Source organism: Grammomys surdaster, unplaced genomic scaffold, assembly GCF_004785775.1.
Source record: "Grammomys surdaster isolate TR1022 unplaced genomic scaffold, NIH_TR_1.0 126278, whole genome shotgun sequence".
Classification (NCBI taxonomy): Eukaryota; Metazoa; Chordata; class Mammalia; order Rodentia; family Muridae; genus Grammomys; species Grammomys surdaster.
Window position 1 is genome coordinate 165,454 of NW_021621078.1, and position 26,516 is coordinate 191,969.

A 26,516-nucleotide genomic window follows, 5' to 3' on the forward strand; every position below is an offset into this window, starting at 1 on the left:
GGGGAGCAGTGCCTTCTGGCCTGGAGGAGAACCTGTGTAAGATTTGCATGGACTCACCCATTGACTGTGTTCTGCTGGAGTGTGGTCACATGGTGACCTGTACCAAGTGTGGCAAACGCATGAACGAATGTCCTATCTGCCGGCAGTATGTGATCCGAGCAGTGCATGTCTTCCGGTCCTGAGGGCTAGCATTGGCTTCTTCAGTGCCTTACAGGACATAGCCCAAGATGTCTGGGCTCAGGGTTGGTCCGATGCACAAGGGCAGTCTACTGTGAGAAGCTGGCAGTGTTCTGAAGAACTAGGACAAGCAGAGTTGCCTAGTATGCCTGTTTTAGGTGGCAGAGCCCAAAACCAGTGGGAACTGGTTCAGATCACATGGGTGAATGCCTGCTTCTGTGATCATTGGGTGGTGATGGTAATCAATGAAGAGGTCTCTCCAGAACGGGGACCAGTCTCCCTCCCATCCCAAGACCCTAAGACACATTTCATACATCTGTATACCACTCCTGTTTTGTCAATCAGAAGTCCTGCTGGAATTAGTCACTTCCCCTACCCCACCCCCAGCACATTTGGATTTAAATTTCTGGTCTCTCTGGCTTTCTGTGTGTTAACATATCTTTTAAGTCTTCTCATTTGCCTAAAACCCATTTGTTTCTATGGACCAAAAAATGTTAATCAGACCAATAGTATTCCGTAGGTCAGAATTTGGATCAGTAAACTGACCTCTAGTGAGAAATTAAGTCGTAAGTGATATAGAAAAAAATTCTAGGTTGAGTCACTTCTGTTTAGTACTGGGGTTGGAAAGGACCAGTCTCTGACCTGACTGCTGGGAAGTCCTTAAGAAGTGGTGCGCTTCTCTTTGGGTTTGACTTTGCATCATTCTTTAGATTATGAGGAAGGAAAAATCGAGGCAGTAGCTTTACCTTTTTGGCTTCTGGGCCTCATTTTCCAGCAGGCTAAAACTTTTTAAAAACTACTTTAATATTTTCTCTTCCTTGGGTTTTAAACTTTCTTACTGAAGGTATAGGAACTTCACCAAAGAGCTCTGCTCTCCTCTAGCCTGGCTGTTCATGGAATTCTTGGAGAGAAGACATACAGGACAGTGTACGAGGCACTGGAAGGTGCTCAATTAGTTGGACTGTGCCTATGGCTGCTGAAAAGTCTTAATTGCACCCTCTTCTCAGCTGCTTAGGCAGGTCAGGATGAAGCATTCTTTAATTCATGATTCCAGCCCTTCTGGGGTCTCTACACCACTGAGGCAACTAAAGGGTTTGAGTAATGTTTGCTATAACAGCTCATCAAAGCACAAAACAGTATCAGAAGAGCTGTGTGTTCCTCTGTGGGATGAACCCTCAACTTGGCTAACACTACCCTTCACTGTGTAGCTATGAGAGACTGGAAATACCAACCAGTCATGAGTCTGCAAAGTAGAGGGAAACCTCTTAGGAGGCTATTAGGCTTAGGCTTCTCCACTGAATTCCTTCAGAGGATCAAGTAGTTCCATGAAGCTGTTGTCAAGAGATACCAGGCCCACTTACCTCTGCATTCTAAGTCCAGATGACCAGATTTTGGGTCAAAGCTTTTGTGGGTGTCAGGGATTCAGATCCCTCCACAAAGACTACCTTGCCCTCCCTCCCTAAAAAGTGAGTACTGTAGTTTACAATGTCTCCAGTTTAGCACGGCCCACTGATTTTGCTGCTCCTGGACTCCACTGTGAAACAGGTCTGATCTTGCAGCTCAGTAAGACCTAACAGTAACTTTAACGCCGGCTTTCCCTTATGACTGCTTTCTCTTCTGAGGCCTTACCTCCCTACCTCCTATACAGGAACAGAAAATACACTGATGGCTGTGGTTAGCAACCCAAGTAACAACCAGAACCCATGTCATTTATTTTGGAGATCTTACCTTTAAATCTCTACCTTTGGTGTTTTCATTTGAGGGGAAAAACCAAAACATGTCAAACAACTTTTTTATTAAACCAAATGAAAGCTGGAACCCATTCCAGTTAACATCTCAGGTAGAAAACCTGATTTTTTTTTTTTTTTTAAATACCTGAGCCCCTTTTCTGTTCTTCACGGATCCTTGGTCTTATTTAATGTTCAAACACCTAATCCTTCCAATTATTCTGTGGATTTTGCTGATTGCACCAAGATTTCAGTTGAGACTTACGTTTTCAAAGACGCTGTTTCATAGGTTGGAATAGCCAGTTCTAAACTAATGAGCTGTAAAGGAATTAATAGTCTTTGTTGTACAAATTTGTTGAGATCTCTTGGATGTAAATGTGTAACTCCAAGTGGCTTACATTAAGATTTTCTCACCTGGGTGTTAAAAAGCATACCCAAATGTGTATTTTTTTGTTACAGAGCTCTGCTTTATAATTTTGTAATAAAGTTTAAATACAGATGCCTGTCCCATCTGGTGTGAGGGGATAATGCCAGAGGCCCCCAAAGAACTTGTAAATGCAGGCACATGCACAGAGACACTGCATCCCACTTATAGAGGTACCCCGCTCTATGTTGTGACTTGCCTAAGGTCACAAGAGTCCATTGGAGAAACTGTGGAAGTTAGAGCTAAGTGTAAGAATGATTCTCAAGAGCAAATGGGAAGCACCATGTGAAGTTATTACAGTCCCACTGTAGAGGGACCTTCAAGAGCTAAGTAGAAAGTAACCTCAAGACAGCTAGGTAGGCAGTAAGTTTTCAAGTTACCCTGAAAGATTGACAGTAGCTTTTGGATATAGACAAGTGTGGCTCAAAGGTTGGCCCACCCTAAAGAGCAGACTACAGAGTAAGCATAGGCCTGTACCCACCTACCTGACCAGGTGCCTGAGGGGAGGGGAGTGTATCACCTCTGGGAGAACTAGATGAAAGGATTCTACTCTGTATCTTGCTGTTGAGCAGCCAGAAATGAACACTGCCTGTCATCAACTGGCACTATGTAAACAAAGGCCATGGGAAGGGTGGGGTGGACATGTTTCTAGCCTTGGAGGTTTCAGGTGACAGTGCTTAGGGTTGTGTAGAAAGACAGGAAAAGATACAAAGGTCTACATAGAGTTTAACCTCTCTGCAAAGGGCAATGTACAAAGATCTGATGATTTGGAGTAAATATACAGTAAGGCATTAAAGGGACAAAGGGCTGAACTTTTGGCCCTGTGGGATGGGGAAGAGTCATCTTTGATGCTCTACCAAGCTGCTCGGTCCAAGGAAGGCAAGTGTTCAAAGCACAAAGCAGCTTCTGCCTTGAGGCTAGAATAAAATGTTTTACTTACTAGACTGAATGTTGCCTACTCTGCCCTCATCAGAGCATTTACACCTAAGTCTTAAATAGTAGGTGAAGGACAGAGCCAGACAAGCAAGCAACCTCCTAGTGGGATATTACTTTAGGAGTTACATGGGGTGGTGGGTCTATCTTAGAGACTCACATAAGTGAGTTCCACCATAGTAACCTAGCTCACAGGTGGTGGATAGGTAAGCCTGCTGAGTTGATCAAGAGGTGGCACAGCATAGACAAGGAAGCCCGTCTACCAGTTCCTGGAGAAGCCCATGATTAGAAATGTGAACTTGTGAGGCGGTAAGCTAGGCCTCCTTCTGGACAACATCTGTACCAGGGTGTGCGCTGCATGCCTTAAACAAGGTGTCCGAGGTCACTGGCAGCTGCCCAGTGATTCGGCAATAGTGACTCTGCCCATTCCTCTTAAGGAACTGATGCTCAGATGATGTGTGATGTCACTAGTAACTTGAGACCATTTGAAGTTGTCTTGAAATGTTGCATAACCTTATGCTAGCCACATTTCAAGGGCTTGATAATCAGATGAGGCTAGTTTAGTACACTTCCACTGTTGCAGAATATCCCGTGTGCAGTTATACACAGAAATCATCTTTCTTTACCCTTCAGGAGCATCTGCCACACATGGCACAGGAGACAGCCTTGGTAGGCAGGATGTGGAGATTTTCCCAGCTATGGACCTGTGCTCCTGAGATTAGTCAGATTTGAGGAGGCAAATTCACCTTCAAGGAACCTCTGTCTCCAAGGAGGGTACTTTCCTGTAGATGTCAGTCTCTCCCTCCAGTCAGTGACCTGGAAACTATAATCATTGGAGACCACTTTGTTCTTTCACATGAGGGTTTGGACCAGGCATAATAAAGGTTTTGCCACATATAAGAAGCGTTTGAGAACAGTTTAAATACAGCGTTTAAGATGTACATGGAAATGAGGAGCACAGGAAGTAGATTCTGCTCAGTCTTCAATCCTTAGTCACTGAGGGAAACTGTGGTGGAACCAGTGGGGGAAAGGATGCTTCTTATTGTTTAAATTCTTACCCCAGGGTAGCCATGAACTTCTGATACCCTATGATTTCTTCATGTCTAGCTTAAGAAAAACTGTAGTTCAGTGGCAGAGTGCTGTGCACAGCATGAATAAGGGTTTAAGTTGGTTATCAGCACCTCAGACAACTAACAAGACAAAGCTAGCACCTGGATCTGAAAGTTTCAGTTAAACTGCTTGTGTCCACAGCAGCTAACTCCTGATCCAGAAGAGACCTTGAAGAATCGGAAGGTGTAAGAAGGTACGCTGCTTGGCGAAGAGGCCCTTACCCTTCAGGCTGAGCCTCATGTGGTGGTAGAGTGGGCAGAGGAGGACAGCCCAAAGAGGAAGACCAAAGTCCTAGCAAGGAGCTATCAGCCTCCGTTTCCGGATACACGCCCAAATCCACTCTGAGGAGACCAACTGGGCATCAGTGTTGTTGTCCCTGTTACCTAGCACATGTGTGGCTGAGGCCATGTCAAATTCCTGTACCAGGTCCCCGTCGAACGCCACAAAGTAGCGTTTGAGCCGTTTGAAGTCTGGTGTAGAAGGTGGCAAGTAGAGCCGTACCCCAGTGAAGACATCCATCAGCACCTGCAAACAGATTGGTTCATCCAGAGTGAGGCCTAGCCTGGATACAAGAGGGACTTCATCCACTTCATGACTGGACAGCTAGGGATGCCTGGAGTCCGGTACTTAGGACACACATAGTTTACTGGAGAAAAGACAGAGGCATTGCTATCCCCTCCTCTAGTCATTCAAATTGACCCTGGTCTGACAGTTCTCCTTGACCCAAGGAAAAAGGGAAAAGTAATGGGCTCTAACATCTGAGATCCAGCTAAACTGTTCTGAAAAAGGACATTTCTTCAAGATCCACCCAATGCAAAATACCCTGGAAGATCAGTTTGTTCTGCACAGCTACCTAGTCAGAGGGCCTGGGAGTCTTGCTCATCAGTGTGGATGAGTTCAAGGGCTTCAGGGAGGGCAGAGAGATGGGAATGGTTTCTACTGAGAACTGGGTGCAGGCCCTGAGATGTCAACTTCTGTGCGTATGCTTGGTCATGGATGCTATCTGTTAATCATAGCCAGAAGCTACCCAGGGTACCATAGACTCTAGCTAGTAGTTCCTGATCTCAGGTACTCAACAGATGTTGCCAGAGCAGGGACTAACAAAAGGGAAAATAGGCTCCTTAGCTGAGAGTTGTCTATGCCGTGCCAGTCTCCCTCTCCTTGCTGGGCAGAACTGCTCCGAGACAGAGATACACAAACATGCTGCACCCCACAGCCAGAGTGGGCTTCGTTCTTTAATGTGAACTGTAACAACATTGGCAGCTGGGTGGGCTTGCAGCCTCTCTTGCTAGGCCGGCTCTATCTCCTGCCTGTCTGCATAGCTCTCCTTCCTCTTTGCCGGCTGGCCCGCCGCCTCTGCAAGGCAATAAGAGGGCACAGGGTGGAGCAACAGGACTGCTTGCTTGCCCAGAACAGGAAGGGAAAGGGCTCCAGGAGTCTTCCCCCAAACCAATATGGATAGCTTTTCACATTCACACACAAGAGCCTGGATCTCTAGACCCTGAGGCAAACTGGCCTATGTCCAGCACTGCCATTCTTCCCCTCACCTTTGTCAGGCATGGTGTCTCATCAGTAGCTTTCCTCTTCATTCCCACTTTGACTGGAGAAGACTTCACAGCCAGCTTCTCTCCTGCTTTCATGGGGGAAGGCTTTGGAATCAGTTTGTTGCCTGCAGGATAGCAGAGGTCAGGCATATATAAAGCACTAGGTCTGATCCCTAGCAGTGCACAAACTGGGACATGCCTATAATCCAGCGCTAAGGAGGTGGAGACGGGAGGCTCAGAAGCTCGGAGCCATTCTGAACAACATAGTGAGTTAAAGGCCAGCATGGTGTAGAAAAACCCTTTCTCAAAACCACAAAACCAAGAACAAGGAAGCTGGTAAAGGAACAGCCCTGTGAGTCAGGGAGAACACAGAGATCAAGTACTTCTGTTGGAATGATGAGTGAAAGGGGAGAATGGCTGTCAGCCAGATCCTTTAGCTCCAAGGTGGCTTATTCCTCATCAGACTGGCTGTCCCTGGGTCCTCTGTCATCCAGGTTTGCTGAGTAGATAAGGGCTACCTGGGAGATCAGTTTCTAGCCCCTAACTAGTCACGTACTAGGAACACACGGCTGTATCGGACACCCAGTCACAGGACGTCAGAGTTGAAGTGTATGCTTATATCCTACTATCTCTGGCCTACCCACAGCCCTCCCCATCACCTCAGGTCCCTTTACTCACCACCTCTGCTACTGGGGTCATTCAGCTTCTGTTCGGTCTTCTTGGCACTGGTAGAGGACTTACTGGGGGCGCCCTTGGGGCCCTTGCGGGGCACAGCAGACCCAGCAGTGCCCTCGTTCTCCCCATTGCTGCCTCCAGGAGTGGAGCTCCCCTCATCTCCAGCCACCACAGCAAAGTCTGCCCTGTCTTTGGACAGCTGGTACAGCTCCTAAGAAGGGGAGAGTGGGGTGCTGTCACTCACTGACCTGACCAGACCTGGGTCAGGGATGACTGCTGCCTGGTACCATGGCTAAGGAACAAAGTAGGGCCTGAGTAATTTGGGTACAAGCTACTTTCTGTGGCAAAAGTTTTGTAATTCTTGACTGGCTTTAAACTTAAGATCTCCCTGTCTCAGCCTCTCTGGTGCTCATATTAAAGGCTCAGATGAACCATGTTTTTGTTGTTGTTTTGAGGCAGAGTCTCACACTGTAGCTCTGGCTAGCCTGGAATTCACCATGTAGATCAGGCTGGCTTTGAACTCAGAGAAATTTTTGACTCTGTCTCCTGAGTGCTAGAATTCTAAAGGTGTGCAATATTACATTCTGCCTAAATCCCAGTTGTTTTTCTTTAAGGAAAAAAAAAGTGTGTGCCTATCTTGCACCATGTAAATATGTAAATGTCTGGTGCCTACAGAGGCCAGAAGAGGGCACTGGATCTCTGGGAACTGAAATTACAGACAATTGTGAGCTGCAGTGAGTGCTGGAACTTGAAATGGGGGTCCTCTGTAAGAACAGCCAGAGCTCTAACCATTGAGCAGGCTCTCCAGCCCCTAAACCTCAGCTCTTACTTACTAAAGTAGGACTGTGGTCTAAGACAACTCCTTTTTTTTTTTTTTTTTTTTTTTTTTGGTTTTTCGAGACAGGGTTTCTCTGTGTAGTCCTGGCTGTCCTGGAACTCACTCTGTAGACCAGGCTGGCCTCGAACTCAGAAATCCGCCTGCCTCTGCCTCCCAAGTGCTGGGATTAAAGGCGTGCGCCACCACCACCCGGCTTAAGACAACTCCTAAATTGTCTGTGGAAAGCTAAGCTCTTTGGGGGACCCGAGGAAGGGTAGCTAGGAGGAAGGGGTACCAGTTTCAACTCTGAACTGCTCTCCTTGCTTTGTCCCTGTGGATCGAGAGAGGTCAAATGACATGTGAACAGGCTAGATGCCCAACACTCCAAGAATAAGACAGTGGGTTGATGACACTTAGAAAGCCAAGGAGCTGGCACCTTGAGTTGGGGGAGGTTAGTGGCAGATTTCCAGTCTTTGTCGTCCCGGATTCGGGTGCATCGAGGAAATCGGATGGAGATCCCATCAGCAGTGTGTGCCTCAGATCTGGAGAATTCTGCCCCTGTGATCTCCCACACAGCAGCTTTCTGCAGGTATAAACAGGTAGATTACCACTGGCCAGGAAGGAAGTCTCCAACAGACAGGAACAGTGTAAAGCATTTGAAAGCACAGAGGCTCTCACTAGCAGCCAGGAGGCCTGTATGCCAGTTATGCCTCCTCTTGAAACCTGTCTGCTTTAGCAAGGCCTGGTCTAGGTTTACTTCTACAACAGGTCTCTTTTACAAATGGAAAGGAATTTGCTTCCCCTCCACTAAGGACAAGTCCTCAGGGCTGGCTGGTTCGCCTTGTGCTTGTCATTTGGTTGAATATCCAAGTCCCATCCTGGGTGGACCTTAGCAAAGCTGGACTAACTTCTGTGGCACTGGAGAACTACAAACTACTTCTGGAGTGGGGGCCACAAAGCATCAGGTGATGATACCTTTGGGTCTGGGACGATAAAGTCAGGATAGTAGATCTTGTTGATCTTCAGCCAGCTGGGTATCTTGCTAGGATCCTGAAGGAGAAAAGACACCATTTTGGGCTCCTGTCATACTGGAGCAAGGTCTAAACCCTGTCTTTGGCAATAAGACTGTGAAATGACTTAGCTAAAAAGGATGACCTCTCACCCCAAGTGATCATCCCTCTTCAGGTAGGCTATGGCCCATCATGTATAAGATAGGCTCTCAGATTTAAAAAAGCCTAATCCTGCTTCTATGGCCAAGGAGTAAGCTCCTTTCTGAATGAAGAATTGGGACTTGCAGACGTCAGTCCTCAAAGCACAGCCTGTTTCAGGAAGGATGACCTGTCCAGGGCCAGGGCCAACCAGGGGCCTTCCTTACCTTGCTGATCTTCACCATATCTAGCTCCTTCTGCAGGCGGGCAAGGGTGGCATCATCATGGCCTCCAGCACATTTTGTGACAGTGCACCACTTCTGGCTGTCAGGGTCATAGCAGCCCATAAGGAAGATGGACATCATTCCGCCTAGGAGGGGACATGAATTGAGTGTGGGCTAGAAGGAACCATCTCTGACAGGCCCACCACAAACTGCTTGGAGAAGAATGAGCCAAGCCTTTACCATCAAGAGTGTTAGAGTAATCACACTCTACCTTCTGGGCTCCGGGGAACTGGAAGTACCTGACACATAGCAGACACAACCTGACATACTGCCTAAGTGTTCCTCAGACCTCATCTTTCTCCTCAATCAAGAAACACATTTTTTCTGAGAAGGAAGCTGTTAGGCCTTGAAACAGCTGGTAGTTGAGCTTCCTTGTGCCAGAACTGCAGAGGTTATTCTTTACCAACTTTCTTTTAATTATTTTTTCCCTTCTTATTAAAACATTTTTGTTACAGCTCTTCTTACTAAACTTCTGTGTGTAAGTCTGAAGGTCCCAGATGGCTCTGCCTGATGTGACCAGGGCCCTAGATCTCATGACCAAGGAAGCCACCATGACTGGCAGATCAAGCTAGTAAGAAGGCCAGTGTGTGTGTCTTCTGATAAGAGTACCACCTCAGGGACCAAACACCACTAACCTTTGCTCCCTTGCCCATAGAAGGCCCCAAGAACCACCAGATCAGCTGTATCGGCCATGGCCCCCTCGTTCAAATAATCTTTCTTAACTTTCAGCCAGTGCCGCTTCCCAGGCTCATATGTACCCTAGGGGACACACACAAAAAAAAAGATCACAGATCATGGAAACTCCATAGAGGTGGAGTCCATCTTTTCACCGCTGTGGGCCGATCTCAGGGTCAAGGCACTACAGGACATACAAATTTTTAGATCCAGGACCAGCCTGCCCCAGGTGAGTGGGAAAAACTCCTACATAGCTCTCCCTCTCTCCCACCACCAACACCTCTGTCACCTCCAGCAGGGAAAGATGGGTGTCGCAGCTAGCTTACCTTCACATCCTTTAGCACCAACCCTTCCAAGCCCTCTCGGATCACCCGGTTTATCATGTCAGCCAGGTCTGAAGCTTTCTGAGGGATGGTAGAAGAAATGTGCAGGATCATGTAACAGTAGACTGTTCACTTCTATACACTAGTGTGTATAACTTGGAGCTGTGGCTTTGAGAGGCAGGCTGCAGACAACTAGGCAACATAGGCCAATGGCAAACTTATCAGCACCCCACCAGAGAACACCTAAGGCTCATTCTCTCACACCCCATGGGGTTCTCTGCTCTCTTTTCAAACCATTAGATCCCTGCCTAGGAGAGGAACTTCACTTACTGTGACTTGCTTCATTTCTGAGAACATGATCCGGTTACGGATTTCAACCATGTTGTCATGAAGAAACTTCCGTCGCTCACAGAGAGGCCTAAGGGAAACAGCAGAGCTGAAGTAAAGAGCCTCCCTCCCACTCCTAGCAGGAACTCTGACATAGGATAGTGCCCAGTGATAGAACTGTTGCTTCAGGAGAAGGATAGCTATGGATCCAAGTTCCCGTATGAACAGTCGTGCTGTTAAGGGCTGCAAGGACTCATCAACACTAGAGATAAACAACTATAAGCTGTAGCCCACAGGCAGTTCATAGCTGTGCTTTCTACTCTACTGAGTCAAGACAACACCAGCTTCCAGCCCTGACTACATGCTCTGTCCTGTCCCACTTGAACAATGTTACAACTCTTGTGCTATCCCTAACCCCGAGGCTGGCACAGGCCTCAGGACCCTACCCCATCAAGTCTTACTTTCATAACCATGGGTATAGCTATACAAACAGGATTAGGGAGAATCCTAAGTGCATAAAGGACAAGTATCAGTTGTGTAGGTCCAAGCTTTTGGATGTAGCTCACTCTAGATGGCCAGTTCCCCCTCTGTTTTACTCATAGCATCACCTATAAGCTCATAGATATAAGCTCATAGATAAAATGCAAAAATGTTAGCCTTATCCCTATCTCTTTCCTAACTGAAGCCTCTACAGACCCAACCCAGATAAATTCCCAGATAAGAATCTCGGTTTAAAGACGGTAGCCAGGGAATAAAATCCAATGGTTGATTATATGTTTAATATGTCGAAGACCCTGGATTTCATCCCCAGTACTGCAAAAAATGAAAAAAAAAAAAAAAAAAAACCTCAAAACATGTCAAAATACAAGTTAACTCACCTGTCCATCAAGCTGACATCATTAAAGTAGATACAATCAAAAACAAACAGGCAGACATTAGCATCCTGGAAAGCAGCTTTCTGCAGAGAAAATGAGGCAAGAGTTACAGGAAGGAATCAGGAAAGTAGCAGTCCACTTCAGAAGCCCCTTGTGGATAGTCCGTTCAGTGCTTTGCAAAGCCACAGAGCACTCCAGAGATGATGCTCACTAAACTTTAGATTCCAAGTGTTTCCCAAAGACCCAAAGGTTCTCAAAGCTCCTAAAGGAACTGTGGGATTGGCCCCTCCCTCTTGCCATACTTCTTAGCTCATGATGTAAATGACTTTGCTCTGCCACATGTTTAGTGATCTCAAGCTATGGGCCCCTGTATTCTCTGACTATAACCTCTAGATACAAAACCTTTCTCCTTTATAGAATGGTTACCTCCAATATTTTGTTACAGTGATGAAAGAGTACATGCTCAACAGAAACCAATTCAAGCCTAAGCTGGTTCTCATATCTCCCTTCCACCCCTTTGTCAGACTGACAGAACATGTTTTGCACACAGGACTCTTAGTGTATACCTTGTGCACTCCCAGAGTTCCAAAGGGCAGTGGTTTGCCTGTGTTGTTGTCAATCAGGAGCACTTCGGAGTCCAAGATCATGCTTTGACCCCCAGGAAAAGCTTTGGGAATATAGTCCTTGAAGTGGGCCACCTAGAAGTAGAAAGGCAGCTTTGGCAAGGGTGCCTTGGCAGTAAGACCTAAAACTAAGCCACAGTGATCAAGGCTCAGGCAAAACAGTACAGAGAACCTTGCAAGCCCAAGAAATGAGTGAAATGAACAGCTAGGTTGTGCCAGTCCCCCAAAGAGTATCAGGCTATCTGCTTTATCACCTGTCTAGATCCAGAAAATGATCAGCCCACTGAGTCATATTCTATGAGCTATACAGAAGGCTTGGAGGAAAAGGAAGAAACAGTGAGTCGGTGAGGAAGGACCTGGAGGTAGACAAATATGGGAGGGAAGGAAGGAGGAAAGATAGGCAGCCGGGGACTAGAGTTCATTACAGAGGCTTGGTGTTATCAGGCTGAAGACTGGGATGGGGAAACAGATGGGTTGCAGGGCAGACAAATAAATCCCTGGGAAGAGCACGGAATGAGAACAGGGTCTCCCCTAAGTGGGAGCTCTGAAGCCCCCCTTCAGAGTATAATCACTGGGACAGGGTTCTTCCTAACAGAGCCAGAGCCCTAATTTCTGATACTTAGTGGGAGAAGTCCCACAATTCCAAGTATTTCCTGACAAAAGGTACCAGCCGTGGGGTCCGGAGAGCCTGACAATGCCTCTGCTAAGAGCAGCTGAATCACTGCCTAGGATGTGGAGCGGGATGTGGAAAGATCTGACTGACCATCCTTACTCCCTTCCATCCCTAACCCAGCCCTTTAAGAACCAACAGACATGGACTGATGACACAGTTTAGTATATAGCCCTTGCCTAGCCCGTGTAAGCCCTGATTCAATCCACAGTATTTGGAAAAGTAAGGAAAGCAGATTCTGGAAAGCTGTGTTCAAATGGTCCTGGGTCACAAGACTGTCTAACACATCTTTATCTCAGCAGTTCCTCATCAGCTTCTAGCACACCTGGAACAAGAACCTGACTTAAGAGTTTCATGCAAGACAACTGGTCAGCTCTCTTGCTCAACACATGAAACAAGTGGCCCAGCCACCAAGTCTCTACTGAACCACACAATACATCCCCCAATATACAGACTCTGAGAAACTGAGTCAGAACTAGGAAAAAAGTGGGCAGCAAAGCCAGGAATTCTATTTACTCACAAGCTACTGGAACCAGATATCCCAGCTGTTTCTCATCACAGACCACAGACCTCACAGGACTAGCCCTGGAAGCTGAGAAGGGCTGAGGACTGAGGCTCTTAACTCCCATCAGTCCTGAGTAGGGCAGGGATCAGGATCCCAGACAGCCCCACAATACTGTGCACTTATCAAACTCTAAGATCCATGAAGGTCAGACTTTTTATCTATTGTTTGTACTTTTTATGTCCACTAACTACCACAGTGTGCAGCATTTGAGAAATACTTGTTGAGCCGTCTAATGAATGATAATCCAACATTCCCTTGTACAGAACCCTAATCTAGCCCAGAAGGAGCACAGTGGACAGGGACACACCCAAGATTCTCACTGAGCTGTCTGCACCACATTGTCTCAGGGAGCTCTTTCCTACCTGACTAACCCAAGTCTGGGCTTGTTGGCTGTCCCAGCTAAGCATAAGCAGCCTTTCGTTACTAGAAGAGTACAGGAATAAATTCCCTCCATTCATTTACAGAAAAAAAAAAAAAGAACTTCCTCCAGTGAAACAGCTTGAAAGGCCCTTCAGTTCTGGCCCAGTTCAGTTCAGTTTTTTAGAGGCAGGGAGGAGATGTCCTGCTGAAAGGGTATTACCTTATGAGGCAGGACAGGCTTGAGACTACGGCTGAAGTAGCTGAAGTGGTCCCCCTTCTTATGCACCTGGACCCGCTCACCATCGTACTTGATCTCAGAGAACATGCCATTGGGACACTTCTTCATTGCATAAGCGATGGACTTGCAGGCCTCAGCCTTGGGATGGAAAAAGCAAATGTTAGAGCCCTTCAACTGGGGCTCCTCAGCAGAGTATGAAGCTCGGATCATCAGGACAGAATTGACTCAGGACAGACTGCTGAAGGGGTGATATATTGCAAAGGGCTGGACAATGCTGTATTCTGATAATAAAATCATCAGCTGATATCCTGAGCTACATAGCAATATTGTCTCGAATATAAAAAACAGAAAGACTCATCACCAAAGTTGGTTTAACAGTTTCTGAAGAAGACAAATGCTATCTATTCTAGAATACAATTCTTCTAAAATAGGATTTACTTTTTTCAGTAATGTAGGCCCTTACCAGTCACCTGGCTTATTAAACACACTTGTTATCACAGCGTGATTGGTGGAGGTAAGAGCAGAGAGGGCCAGTGACAGTGGGGCTAGCAGGATGACTGGAACCAGAGCTGACAGACACCCATACCCACTCACTCACATACTGGCACTAGCCAGATCCAAACAGTAACTACCATTTTGGGGGTTCTTGACAGGCCACAAAACAATGTCATCTCATCTTTGATATGATCCCTTAGAGGACAAGTGCTGAATGGGAAACCTGAAGGCCAGGGAGGTTATGTGCTTACTTAAGGTCAGGCAGCCAGTAAACAGCCAGACTCGGATGTGTATCTAAGCCTTCATCCCAAGCCTGTGTGCTAAGCACTAATAAGCAGGCAACTCACACCATTCTTCTTATAAGGCTGTGGAAAAGGAATTCCCACAGAAGCCAAAAAAGCCCCTACTCCAGGTGAGGGAAAAGGTTCTGACCCTGGCAAATATAGCAAGCTAGTCTATATTTCTGGTAGTGAGAGAACTCTTTCCTATTCTAAACACAAGGATTTAGTATTACAAGACATCAAAAAAAAAAAAAAAAGAATCTAAAAAAAATAAATAAATAAAGTTCCCTGCACACCCCTGGAAAGCCCAAGGAGACGGCAGAGCACCAAATGTTGACTCTGCTACACATAAAACCAGAAGGGACAGCCATCCTCACTAAAGATGCAGAAATCCAGTTATGTACTGGAGTGAGGCTTCACTCCTACAGCTTCTTCTCCGTGTCACAGGAAGCCTGGCTTTGTTGCCAGCTCTGAGCTACCCAGCAGGAGGGTAGCCCTGTCTTCAAGTGTGATGCTAAACAGGAGGTCATAGCCCTGTTTTCAAGTGTGATGCTACACTACTTAGTCCCACATGCCACTCCCACAGGGTTGTACTAGATGTCTACTTTTTTCTGAACCTTCACTTCCTGGCCTAGCACTGCTTTGCTCACCTCCACTCTTCCCTGGCAAACTACCAGAGCTCTTGCCTTTCATCCCTATCAGATGCCAGCAACTTGAGGAGACATGGATGTTAGGGACAAGGTAGTGTTCCTCACCAGCATGGGCTGCACAGGTGTCATCAGTGAGGCCTGGACGCTCAGGGCCCGTCGTTGGCCTGGGTCCTTCTCCACCTCCTGCTCATTGTGAAGGATTCGCTCCACCACATCCTGCAGGTTACGTGATGCTTTGAAGGCTTCATAAGCATTGGGGTCAAGGGCATCTAACCTGCCACAGAGAACAGGAGCAAGGATACAAACCTCTCCATCTGACATGATGGCTCAGGGTAGCAGTCTGTCAGACAGGAGAGATGCTGGGGAAGTAGCTTTGTTCCATCCTTTAACTTGAAGACGGGACTAATCTACAGCAGCAGTCACATGGAGCCACAGACAGTTACAGATGTGCCCCAACAAAAAATTTATTTCAAGCTTTTTTTTTTTTGTAACTTGAATGAACAATTCTTGAGCATCAATTTTGTAGATTTTGCAATGGCAAAAGGTTGGAAATCAAAGCTGGCACAGGAAAAGACAAAACAGAAAATTCAGGATTTGAGACCCCATGCCTTACATGGTAATATCACCTTGGCAGAGAATAGGTCTGGAATGGGCAAGAACTTTCGGTCGTAGCAGCTTATGTTAAAAACAGTTATCTCTACTTTGCTTGTGAGAAAATGGATGTGGAAGTGTGTTAGGGTCCAGAAGAAATAATAACAAGTGTTCAAATCTGTAGCAGGACTCTCCAGTCTTGAGAGCAGCAGGCCGTCTGGGCCGTGGGAGGGGCTGTGGCACTTACACATGTTTTGCACCCGAGTTCATCTTCAGATCGTGTTTGATCAGCCGGATAATGCACTTAAGGTCATTGGCTGTACACCTAAAGAGATAAGACATACTCAGCTTCATCTCTCAAAGACTCTGATCCCCCAAACCTCCCTTCCCAAATTAGTACACTTCCGTAGCCCATCCCCATAAGGTCTGGTTTCAATGGGACTACCCCTCACCTGGAGGCGATGTCCTGCAGGGCCTGCTGCTGCTCATCCTCTTTGGTGAGCTTGGAGAGGTGCAGGAGGAATGCATCTACTTCCTGAATGGTGAGGAGGCTTTTGGCAGCTGGAGGAAAAGACTTGCTCTGCTCAAAGAAGACTCTGATCGTCTCTGACACGTCACCCTGTCTCCAAAAACCAAAATGCCACCGCTGCAACCCCAGGGAGCTTGGGACAAATGCCAAGTCAAGAGTTCCAGCACAGTGTCTGTCCCTAAGTCGTTCTTCTTGGGAACTCTCTCCCAGCCAGTTCTTAGGAGGGGCCCTCTATCCACCCACTTTGCTTTAGCTGAGCAGAGGCACAGCATTAATCTAAGACTGAGCCAATCTGATTCCTGTTTGAGAGTCTGAACCAAAATATATGGTCCATCCATAGTAGATGCTTGGATAAGAACTTCCCATGGCACCAAGGCTAGAATCATGAACAAACCAAAGATGAATGGAAAGTCCAAAGAAAGAGGGGACAGCAAGCAAGCAAATAAAGCCCAGCACAGTTCCCGCATACACAGGAAGTCTCAAGCCCTGACTTTTCAGGTAAGGCCTTTGTGGCTTGGCAGTGGTGTTTTCAGTTATCAAACTTAGGAAAGGAACAACTTTATCTTCACACTTGGCTTCCCCAGCCTAACAGAGTCTTGTTCACTGAGTTTCAGTTTCCTACACCAGTATGTGCTCGGTTATTGTTTAAAGTGGCTCTGGGAAGACTATCCTGGTAGAGTCCCACCTAGGTTGTATGTTAGTATAAGCCTGATCTCAAAGTGATGTCACATTCAGGCGCAAGGCGACTTCTGCATCGTTACTGAGGCAACCAAGATAATCACTCCCAGAATTCACCTGTCTCGCTCACCCGTACCTGGGAAGTTACATCATCATCTGCTTAAATATTTGGGATCGCCCCAATCTCTCTCTCTTTTTTCTCTCTCATTTCCTCCTGCCACTTCTCCCGCTCCTCTCTCCTGCTCCCCCTCCCTAAATAAACCCCTTCCCGTGGAACCGGGTTCGACCTCGTGTTGTCTGTCCAAACCGCGCCGGAATCTTACATTATGACCTCCCTACACCCGCTTCTGACCTGTTCTAGGTCCCGGGTCATATCATCTGGGTTGCAGTTAAAAATTCGGCTAAACAGTTTCACAATCTGCTTATCATTTAAGTTGTAAACACTCTTGATGACACCAGGCAGCAGCAGCTTCACTGTTAGGTACACATCACCTCGGAAGCCATCTGAAAACAACAGAAAGGAACTCCCATTAAGAAATGGAGATGTTGCCAGGCAGTGGTGGCGCACGCCTTTAATCCCAGCACTTGGGAGGCAGAGGCAGGCGGATTTCTGAGTTCAAGGCCAGCCTGGTCTACAGAGTGAGTTCCAGGACAGCCAGAGCTATACAGAGAAACCCTGTCTCGAAACCACCCCCCCCCCAAAAAAAAAAAGAAAGAAAGAAATGGAGATGTCAGGTATGGGTGCTGCATGCCTTCCATCCCAGCACTGAGGAGGCAGAAGCTTGCATGCAGACCTCTGAGTTCAAGGCTAGCCTGTCTAGATACTAAGTACTAGGACAGCCAAGGATATACAGTGAGGCCCTATCTAAAAAAAAAAAAAAAAAAAAAAAAAATAATAATAATAATAATAATGCCGGGCAGTGGTGGCACATGCCTTTAATCCCAGCACTTGGGAGGCAGAGGCAGGCGGATTTCTGAGTTTGAGGCCAGCCTAGTCTACAGAGTGAGTTCCAGGACAGCCAGGGCTACACAGAGAAACCCTGTCTCGAAACCCCCCACCCCCCCCCCAAAAAAAATAATAGGAGGAGGAGAAGGAGGAGGAATAGGAGGAAGAAGAGGGGAAAAAAACAGAGACTGTTTCCCACAGCTCCCTGCACGTGTGTCTCACCTTTATTCCACAGTCTCCCCACAGGCAAAGCCCCGACTTTCACATTGAGATGAAGTAAGAGATACTGAATGACAGCATGCTAGATCCATGAAAGAAACAGAGCCAGGGGATTCTACTCTACACTGGGCATGTGGTTCCCTAATCACCTATGCTAGTGGGACATTTGTCTATTCATCAAATGTGATGGGCTCTTCTGCCTTCTGGGGACAAAATAAGGACAGAGGAAGAAAACAGCCAAGCACCCAAGCAGAACTGACCATCTAACATGCAGGGTCTGGTGATGACCCCATCTATGATCCCATTTCAAAATGATCAAGGATTTCCCAGACCAGTGTCTTGTGCCCATCAAGCTGGCCACGGCTCTGAGGCTTGCAGAGGAAAAGCATGTTCAGTCTATGTACAGTCCTACCTCCTGTGGAACCTTTCTGCAAGAAGTTGTGGATGATCTGGGTCTTGGTGTTATAGCTAGGATTTTCAGCCACCATGGCGCACAGCTTCCGGAATTCTCGTAGCAGACAGTCTTTGTGCTTAGGGTCACATTTACTAGCAGACAGACTCGTCCTAGGAGCAGGGCTTGAGGGGGATTGCTCAGAGTTGTTGGGTTTGGCTGCTGGAAAGAAAAAACAACACAGATGGTTCGTTTTTCTTTTTTGGGGGAAGCACAAAAAGGAAAAACACTAAAATTTTGCTGGGGGGTTCTATGTCATTTTATTCAAGCCCTTTAAAGAGTCACTGGAGGTAGATGTGCTGGATCCGTGTATCAGGTACAGCTATGGAGGCCAAGTAATCAGTACAATAGCACTGCATGAAGACTGCACTAAGAAGCACCTGTGTATGTGAGTACCTCACATAGGAACAAAGGCTGCTTTCATGCCACAAGCCATAACCACGCGGATCTCAGAGCAATTGTCATTCTGACTCCACAAAGACAGGGATGAGCAAGAGAGAAGAAACCAAAGGACCTGTAAAACTGAAATGACTGCCACTGTGGACTGTCAGTGCTACTGCAAACCCAGCAGGTTACAGAGTTCACTGTTCTCTTACTGATGAGACCCAAGGCCTGAAAGCAGATAGCTTTCAAGACCACCTACCCCCTTGGAAGAAGAGTGAAGACAGGGAAGCCAGCAAAAGAGTCAGGGCCCACCAGTGTGTCCCAGCTCATCTTTTCTTATTGTCAAAAAGGCACCTTTCTTTATCTGAGAGAAACCTTAGTGATTGAGTCTCACCTCTTTGTGACCATTTTCAAGAGCAAGGCAGAGTTGTTCTATCAAGGAGCTGCTGACTAAGGCTTCTTGTTTGGGTTTGTAAATTGTAAGTCTGTCATCATCTCTGACCTGGAATCTGATCTGGGGTGGAGATCTTTCCAGAGCATTGGTATTTAGCCAGGTTCACAAAGGAGAACACCCTGTTCTTATCAACTCTTTTAAACTCCATGCACAAGTTCAAGGCTCTCCCTGTACTGTGCCATCTTTAGTGTCACCTGGAATCTTTTGCATCCCTATCACTGACCCACTACCAAGCACAAACTAGAATTTTCTTTTCTTTTTGGTTTTTTTTTTTGGTCTTTTTTGAGACAAGGTTTCTCTGTGCAGTCCTGGCTATCCTGGAACTCACTCTGTAGACCGGGCTGGCCTCAAACTCAGAAATCCGCCTGCCTCTGCCTCCCAAGTGCTGGGATTAAAGGCATGCGCCACCACCACCCGGCAAGTTTTCAAATAATAAAATCTGCCAGAGACGGTAGTACATGCCTGTACTTCTAACACTCAGTAAGCAGAGACAGGAGGATCTTAATTTCAGAACAGGCTGAACGAGAAGACCTTTCTCTTATATTTTTTGGGTTGGGAGTAGCCTTTAATGGCTGAGCCATCTCTCCAGCCCAAGACTGTCTCTTAAACAAAACAAACTGTGCATGCATGCATGCATGCGTGTATCATAAAACTTCTACAAAACCAGGCATCATTTCTGTAATGTTAGCTCCCATAGTCCTCTGACAGGATTAATATCTTGATTCACTGACAAAGCCATAGACACATGCTCAAAGCACCAAGCTGTCAAGCACAGGCCAAACCTCCATTCTCCTGACTTTACATCTAGGATTCTTTGAACCTCCAGATTACTCAAGTCCAAAGGTTTCATTTTGTTATTTTCTTCAATTGAGACAGCCATAAGAATTGTTTATCTCAGCCAGGCGGTGGTGGCGCACACCTTTAATTCCAGCACTTGGGAGGCAGAGGCACGCAGATTTCTGAGTTCGAGGCCAGCCCGGTCTACAGAGTGAGTTCCAGGACAGCCAGGGCTACACAGAGAAACCCTGTCTCGAAAAACCAAAAAAAAAAAAAAAAAAAAAAAAAATTGTTTATCTCAAACAATAAAGGGTAAATAACACACTACTGAGACAAACAGATATCAATGTAATACTAGCTTCACTGTCAGCCTAAACTTCAGTCCATACACAGAATGAGCACGAGCGTAACAGAAAAGCACCTCCTCAGGTTAAGTGAAGGACAAAGCCCCTAGGCCAATGCTTTTTCTTACCTACAGCCAATAAACAACCCTCTCAAGTCCTATATGCAGCATAAATTCTAGCAACGATTCACTGATTCCATGTCCACAAACGGTAGTTTGTTATTCAACAGAAACAAGTTACTTACGTGTGTGCATGATAACAAATTACCGTTTATCTTGCCAAGACTTAAGTAAGAGATAAAAGATGGAATCCGAATCCAGAGCCCATTAAATCCCAAGTCCTCCTGCTTTATCACTGGGCCCTACTGTCTCCCAACAAAACACAACACCTTGCATTCAGAGCTTCCTCTGGCTCTAAGCTCATACAGCTCAACTTTAGGAACATATGGGCACAGAATATCAAGAGGGATCACAGGAGAATGTTTTATGCATGACCTATCCTCAGTTCAGGCAAGTTTGGAGAGACAATTTCTCAGAATTCTGTCATTTAAAAATACAAGAGAAGCAGGTCAGAAAAAAAAAAATCTTTTTGACCCAGGTAATAACTTTAAGTAGAAGAAGTCCTGATAAACCAACATGTTATAAAAGAGATTAATGTACACAAAGAAATTGTATCCAAGTAGGACACTGAGAGTTAGCTATGGCCACACTGCCCAGCTAGAAGCCAGTTCTGGACACTCGGTAAAACGGTATTTTCACTGAGCCAGAGACTTAAGACACCAAATAGAGAGCCTTAACAGGGAAAGTCACCTTAACACATCTTACCTGAAAAGCCAGAGAATTTCCGGGGATTGGTACTGGTAATAAACGAAGCACCTTTCACTGGAGATGTCACCTGGCCAGTGGTTGTCAGCTTAGCCTGGACAGCAGCTTTCTTCTTAGGTGTGGCAGCTGCCTTAGAAGACAGGTCTACAGGACCCACAAAGAATAAAAGTACCCTTCAGACAAAGACTGCCGAGAAAGCTTTTAGATGTTTTATCAACAGTTTTCAAATCCTTGTTTGGTAAGTTTCTATTACATTATGACTCCAGGCTGCCTAGTCTTTTTTAGTAGAGGAAGGCGTTAAAAGAATATTGGTCGCCGGGCGGTGGTGGCGCACGCCTTTAATCCCAGCACTTGGGAGGCAGAGGCAGGCGAATTTCTGAGTTCGAGGCTAGCCTGGTCTACAGAGTGAGTTCCAGGACAGCCAGGGCTACACAGAGAAACCCTGTCTCGAAAAACCAAAAAAAAAAAAAAAAAAAAAAAAAAAAAAAAAAAAAAAAAAAAGAATATTGGTCGAGAGAAAGAAACAAAGAAAACAGGTATTTTGAACCATTTATATCTATTAGTAACTTGAATTTTCATCAAAATTGCATACCTCTTATCAAATACATAAGAATTAGTACAGATTTGGGAGAAATCAATGTTTTATTTTTGAAGATTTTTATTTTATGTGCATAGGTGTTTTGCCCACATATATGTCTGTGTATACGTGTATGCCTGGTACCCAGAGTGGGCAGAAAAGGGTATTGGATCCCTTGGGATTAGAGTGGCTGTGGAATAAAACATGGGAGTGCTGGGAATAGAACCCAGGTTCTCTAGAAAAGCCACCTTTGCTCTTAACTGCTGAGCCATCCCTCTAGCCGCAGTGATCACATTTTGATAGATAAAACTTCGGGCTGGCTCTGTAGAATAGCCCCAAAATATAGAAACAACAAAGTAAAATGGAGAAAGCAGAGCATGTCTGTCTGGCACAGGTAGAGAAATCTGAGTGTTCACTGTACTTCCTTCCTAGTGAGATACAAGTCAGTATGAAGGCCCATCTTTAGGGCCACAGCCTTTAGAGCTATTACTTTAGAGACTGAGAGTCCTCAAATAAAAGTATAAAAGTGAGCACACATGTGTATGTAGATATATAAATATATGTATGTGATTGTGTATACATGCATGCTTATCTTTCTAGTTGTTCCAAGGACTTAGAATCAAAGATATGCTATAATGATGAAACATACAGCATCCAGATTTTAGTTTCTAAAATAGTTTTTCCATTAATGGGAATCCAGACTCCTTAGAGGAACGGCTGCCTCCAAGGCTAAGGAAAGACACACAGAAGGTGGTCAAGAGCATTCTCTTACGCCTAACGCATAAGTACGTAGAAGATAGTTTTCAGACAAGAGTCTTGCTAGCCTTGAACTCACTCCTGAATACCTAGGATTACAGGCTCATACCACCACTTCACCTCACTAAAACTCTCAAAGAAAAGGATGTGCCAGCTGGGCAGCAGTGGCACACGCCTTTAATCCCAGCACTTGAGAGGCAGAGGCAGGCGGATTTCTGAGTTCGAGGCCAGCCCGGTCTACAGAGTGAGTTCTAGGACAGCCAGGGCTACACAGAGAAACCCTGTCTTGAAAAACCAAAAAGAAAAGGATGTGCCAGGGGTAGTTGGAAGACATGCAATTTCAGACCTGAGAGCTGATGCCGAAAAGACAGAGTTTAAAGTCAAACTTAAAAGTTTGTCTCGAAAAAGAGAGGGGGTGGGGGAGAGAAAGAAAGAGTGAGAGAGAGAGAGAGAGACAGAGAGACAGAGACAGAGACAGAGACAGAGAGAGAGAGAGAGAGAGAGAGAGAGAGAGAGAGAGAGAGCACACAAGCAAATTAGGTTATACAGGATACAGAAGACAGCCTAAAGAGTGTGCAAGATGGCCAAATATGGGACAATTAAGTACCAAACTTGAGTATAATATTGATCTGTAAGTCTCTGGAAAAAAGTAGTAATCTGATAGTTCATAAAGTTAACAAGGTGACAGCTAAAAGGTTGGTGGTAGCGTGTATTCTTTAAAAATATCAATATCTAAATGACAGACCATGGAGTACCAGGCTTGGTAACACAAGCCTGTAATCTTAGTCCTGAGGAGACAAGACAGGAAGATTGCTCCAAGTCTGAGGCCAGCCCAAGCCACATGGCATACCAAAAACACATCTCAAAAAAACAAAAATAAAACAACAAAACAAAAAACCTCTGGAAATGCTGCAGAATAAAGGAGGCCAAAGAAACATGACAATTAATTGCGATACCCAGTCTGAGTCTAGACCTGAACCCTGCAATGGAGGAAAATGTACTACTAAATTATAGCCTTCAGTCAACTGACAGAACAATATACAGATAAGCTTACTGAGGCTCACAAGTAAACTGTGATTTCAGAAGAAAAGATCCTATTCTTAAGATACATACTGGGTACCTCTGGGGCCTGGTGACACAACTTTCTCTGAATGGCTCAATAAACACCAAGACTGATAGGGAAGCAAGAATGAACATATAAATAGAAACAATAAAGCAAACTGACAGCTATCAAGAAGGAAATCTGTGTAGAGAGCCTGAGTGTTCTTATTCTTATAACTAGTTTGTGAGTATGAAATTATGTCCAAGGAGGACGCACAAAGAAAAAAATCTCCTAGACTCTAGTCTACGATCAGCAAGCTGAGAGCAGGTTCTCCCCTCACCGGCAATGTGCTGGCTTATCTGTTCCTTTTCGTTATCTTCCAGCTCTTCCCAGCCTTCCAGCTCTGTGAGGTCTTCAATTTTTTTTGTGGTGGCCCGTGCCCGTTCCAGTTTCTCAAACATACACTTAATGTGGTACCACTCTTTCATATCACCCCCAGACTCTGAGAAGGGGTTGGGTACCACTTTGCCAATGCGGCATACACCCTTTACAATCTTCTCCTTGCATTTCTTGCAGCCAGCTGTGCCCCGCTTGGCATAGTCCACACAGAACCGCTGCTCCGCCATCGTACAGGGGCCAGTACAGAGTCCCACATGCGACCCTGGCCAGAAAATAAGGTGGGTGGCACGTGGTCTTAGATAGCTTCTCTGGAAAGATAGGACAGGCTTTCTTCTCTGGAGGCAGAACCCACAAAGGAGATTTGTTTCCAACCACTGGCTGAACTGTCTTTTGGTAGCCCAGTAATTCTGTTCTGGGAACAGGCACAGTTCTTTTCTTCCAAGGGCACAAAGGTTTCTCGGGAAGAGGATCTTGAAAGCCAAAGTCATATAGCTGCATAAAAGGGTGGAAACACAGACAGACAGACATGAAGAATCCAGGCTTCCAATTTCTCAATGGCTAGAATCTCATACAGAGCACGTGATTAACCAAGCACTTCCCTATGCATTAAATATTTACCACCCAGAGTACCAATACAGGAAAAACCAGTTTACAAAGGGGCATGCAGCATCAACATTGTAGAGACTGATTGTAAAGTCGTAATGGTTGGTGACCTTTAAATATTACCAAGATCCTGAAGCTCTGTCTTAAAAACCAAGAAAAATTACATCATGTTTATGAAGTTTCCATATGAAATATGAGCCACTTTCAGAAAACAATTAAGCCACTATAACAGTTTTGGGATTTCAGAAGAAGGCCCCCTTAGAGAGAGGCAACTAATCAGAGTCTATAATCAGATTGACTGCCTGAGTTCAAAACCTTACTTAGCAATTTATCAGCTGTGTGACCTCAGTTCAGTTACTTTACCTCTTTGCTCCTATTTCATCTGTAAAATGCAGCTCACAGTAGTACCTAATTCAAGGAATAGTTGTTCTAAAAGTCCTTAGAAACAGAATAATCAATTCCCTTGCTTAATTTGGCAACCTAAATCAGAGAAGGTTGAAATAACAGGACTGTAAGAATCTAAGCAAGTGATGAACCAATTCAAGTGGAAAATGATTATTCCTACCCCTTCTTATATTTATAATTATTTAAGTGGCTTTACAGTTTTAATGTCCAATTTACTGGAAACTATTCTTAGTCCAAACTCTGCTGAGAAGTAAAAAGGATACTGGGTCAGAATAGCAAGCTGGCTTTACTCGCTGCTGTGCGACACAGAACAGAGCACAACAGGTATACTATTGAAGAAGGGGTTGGAGGCCAAGCCTACCACCCATCTAAAGGGAGGAGGGAAGGTGGGGCAGATACCAGGTGACTTGGTTTCCTCCAACAAGACCCTTAGTCGGCCATCCTCTCACCTCCAGTGCTGGGATTATAGTGTGAGCCACCAAGCATGACAGTTTATTTTTCGTTTTTTGAGACAGGATCTTTCTATGTAGCCTTGGCTGTCCTGGAAGTCACTAGCAAGTTAGTGTTCTGGGTGCAGGGATTAAAGGCGTGTTACCACACTCCGGCTCCTGTTTTATTTTTAAAAAACAAGACAAAGAGCTAGTTATGGTGGGATATAGTTATAGCTCGTCTATAATCCTATCACTCTGAAGGCAAAGATAGGATTGCTGTGCGTTCGAAGCTAGACAGTCCGGTTTACTTACTAAACTTCTGTCTAGCCAGGGGTACATACCGAAGACCGTCTCAAAAGGAAAACAAAAACAAACCCCAAAGATTAGAACTACTTCATGGGGTGGTTAGGAAAACTACAACAAATACAAGGGCAGGCCCGAGGTGGAGTTCTGAACTCCCGGAGGATATACACCAAACTTGTGTATTTGACAATGTTCAACTTGGGGGAGGGGAGGTCCGTAACTGGCCGACTCAGTGGGTCACACAAGCCCTAACGGTTAAGAACCAGAGAGGCAAATGAAGGCCAACAGGGCTCGGGAGGAGCTCGGGGCGAGTAGTTCAACTTTCCGCAGATTAGGGTGGGTAGAGTGTCGTATCGCCCAGCCCGGGATACGACAATTAACTATAGGGGGAGACTGACGCAGGGAGGCTCGGGAGCCCCTGGGCCCCGAAGAGCAAGCAGCACAGGTTGTGAGGGCGAGCCGTGGCCGTGCAGCAAGGCGGCGGGTAGGGACCAGCAGCGGCCCGGTCCCGACTCCCTGAGGATGCCCATTCTATCGCAGGCAGCATCCTGCCTCCGGGTGCCCGCTTGGGGTCCCGGGGGCCGCGGGCCTCCCGTGGGCTCCCGGGGGGCCGCCACGTCACGGAGGGTGTGCCCCCAGGCTGAGCGGCGGGCGGGGGAGGAGCCACGGCCACTCCAGCCACGCCGCGCTCGGCCACGGCCCTCCCCACACGGCGCACCGCGGTCCGCCGCGCCGCACCGCCCCTCACCTGCCTTCTCGGCTGCCCTGGCTCTGACGCTCCACACGGGCCACCGGATCAGAAGCCCACAAGGCCACAGGCCTCGCACGATGACTAGACCGCCTGTCTCTTTAAATACGGGTCTTTGAGCCGGAGGCAGTGCG

General features: G+C 46.2%; 2 protein-coding genes across 9 annotated transcripts in view; one reads left to right on the forward strand and one right to left on the reverse strand.

The window, feature by feature from the left end:
• The window catches only part of Rffl (ring finger and FYVE like domain containing E3 ubiquitin protein ligase), a 66,355-nt gene extending 63,952 nt beyond the window's left edge, over positions 1–2,403 (forward strand). For all 3 annotated transcript variants that reach the window (XM_028759460.1, XM_028759461.1, XM_028759462.1), the window contains one exon: positions 1–2,403. In XM_028759460.1, coding sequence (XP_028615293.1) covers positions 1–182 — 182 coding nt within the window. In that variant the 3' untranslated portion in view covers positions 183–2,403.
• Positions 1,954–26,496, reverse strand: Lig3 (DNA ligase 3). Of its 6 annotated transcripts, none has more exons than XM_028759457.1 (21): positions 26,383–26,496; positions 25,350–25,508; positions 23,834–24,384; positions 21,119–21,262; positions 18,297–18,497; positions 17,072–17,223; positions 15,965–16,131; positions 15,760–15,837; positions 15,027–15,195; positions 13,478–13,633; positions 11,606–11,737; positions 11,043–11,122; positions 10,168–10,255; positions 9,841–9,918; positions 9,475–9,598; positions 8,783–8,925; positions 8,383–8,457; positions 7,844–7,990; positions 6,594–6,801; positions 5,919–6,040; positions 1,954–4,896 (listed from the first exon to the last, which is right to left on the reverse strand). In XM_028759457.1, the coding sequence occupies exons 3-21, from the start codon at positions 24,378–24,380 to the stop codon at positions 4,663–4,665; spliced, it is 3,045 nt and encodes a 1,014-aa protein (XP_028615290.1). In that variant the 5' UTR covers positions 24,381–24,384; positions 25,350–25,508; positions 26,383–26,496; the 3' UTR covers positions 1,954–4,662. The 6 variants fall into 6 exon arrangements, with proteins under 6 accessions (XP_028615290.1, XP_028615289.1, XP_028615291.1 ...); XM_028759456.1 differs by lacking the exon at positions 26,383–26,496 and adding an exon at positions 26,033–26,130; XM_028759458.1 differs by lacking the exon at positions 25,350–25,508 and having other exon boundaries at positions 18,297–18,494; positions 26,383–26,478.
• Positions 26,497–26,516: the final 20 nt, after the last annotated feature.

Bases quoted from the DNA above. Each gene is read 5' to 3' on its own strand.
- Lig3 (XM_028759457.1), bottom strand. From the start codon at position 24,380: ATGACTTTGGCTTTCAAGATCCTCTTCCCGAGAAACCTTTGTGCCCTT. The intron at 11,123-11,605 runs GTATACACTAAG...TTTTCTCTGCAG, and splicing joins GAACTCTGGGAGTGCACAAG to AAAGCTGCTTTCCAGGATGC. The intron at 6,802-7,843 runs GTGCCAGCTCCT...TCCCCTTCTTAG, and splicing joins CTAACCTCCCCCAACTCAAG to GAGCTGTACCAGCTGTCCAA.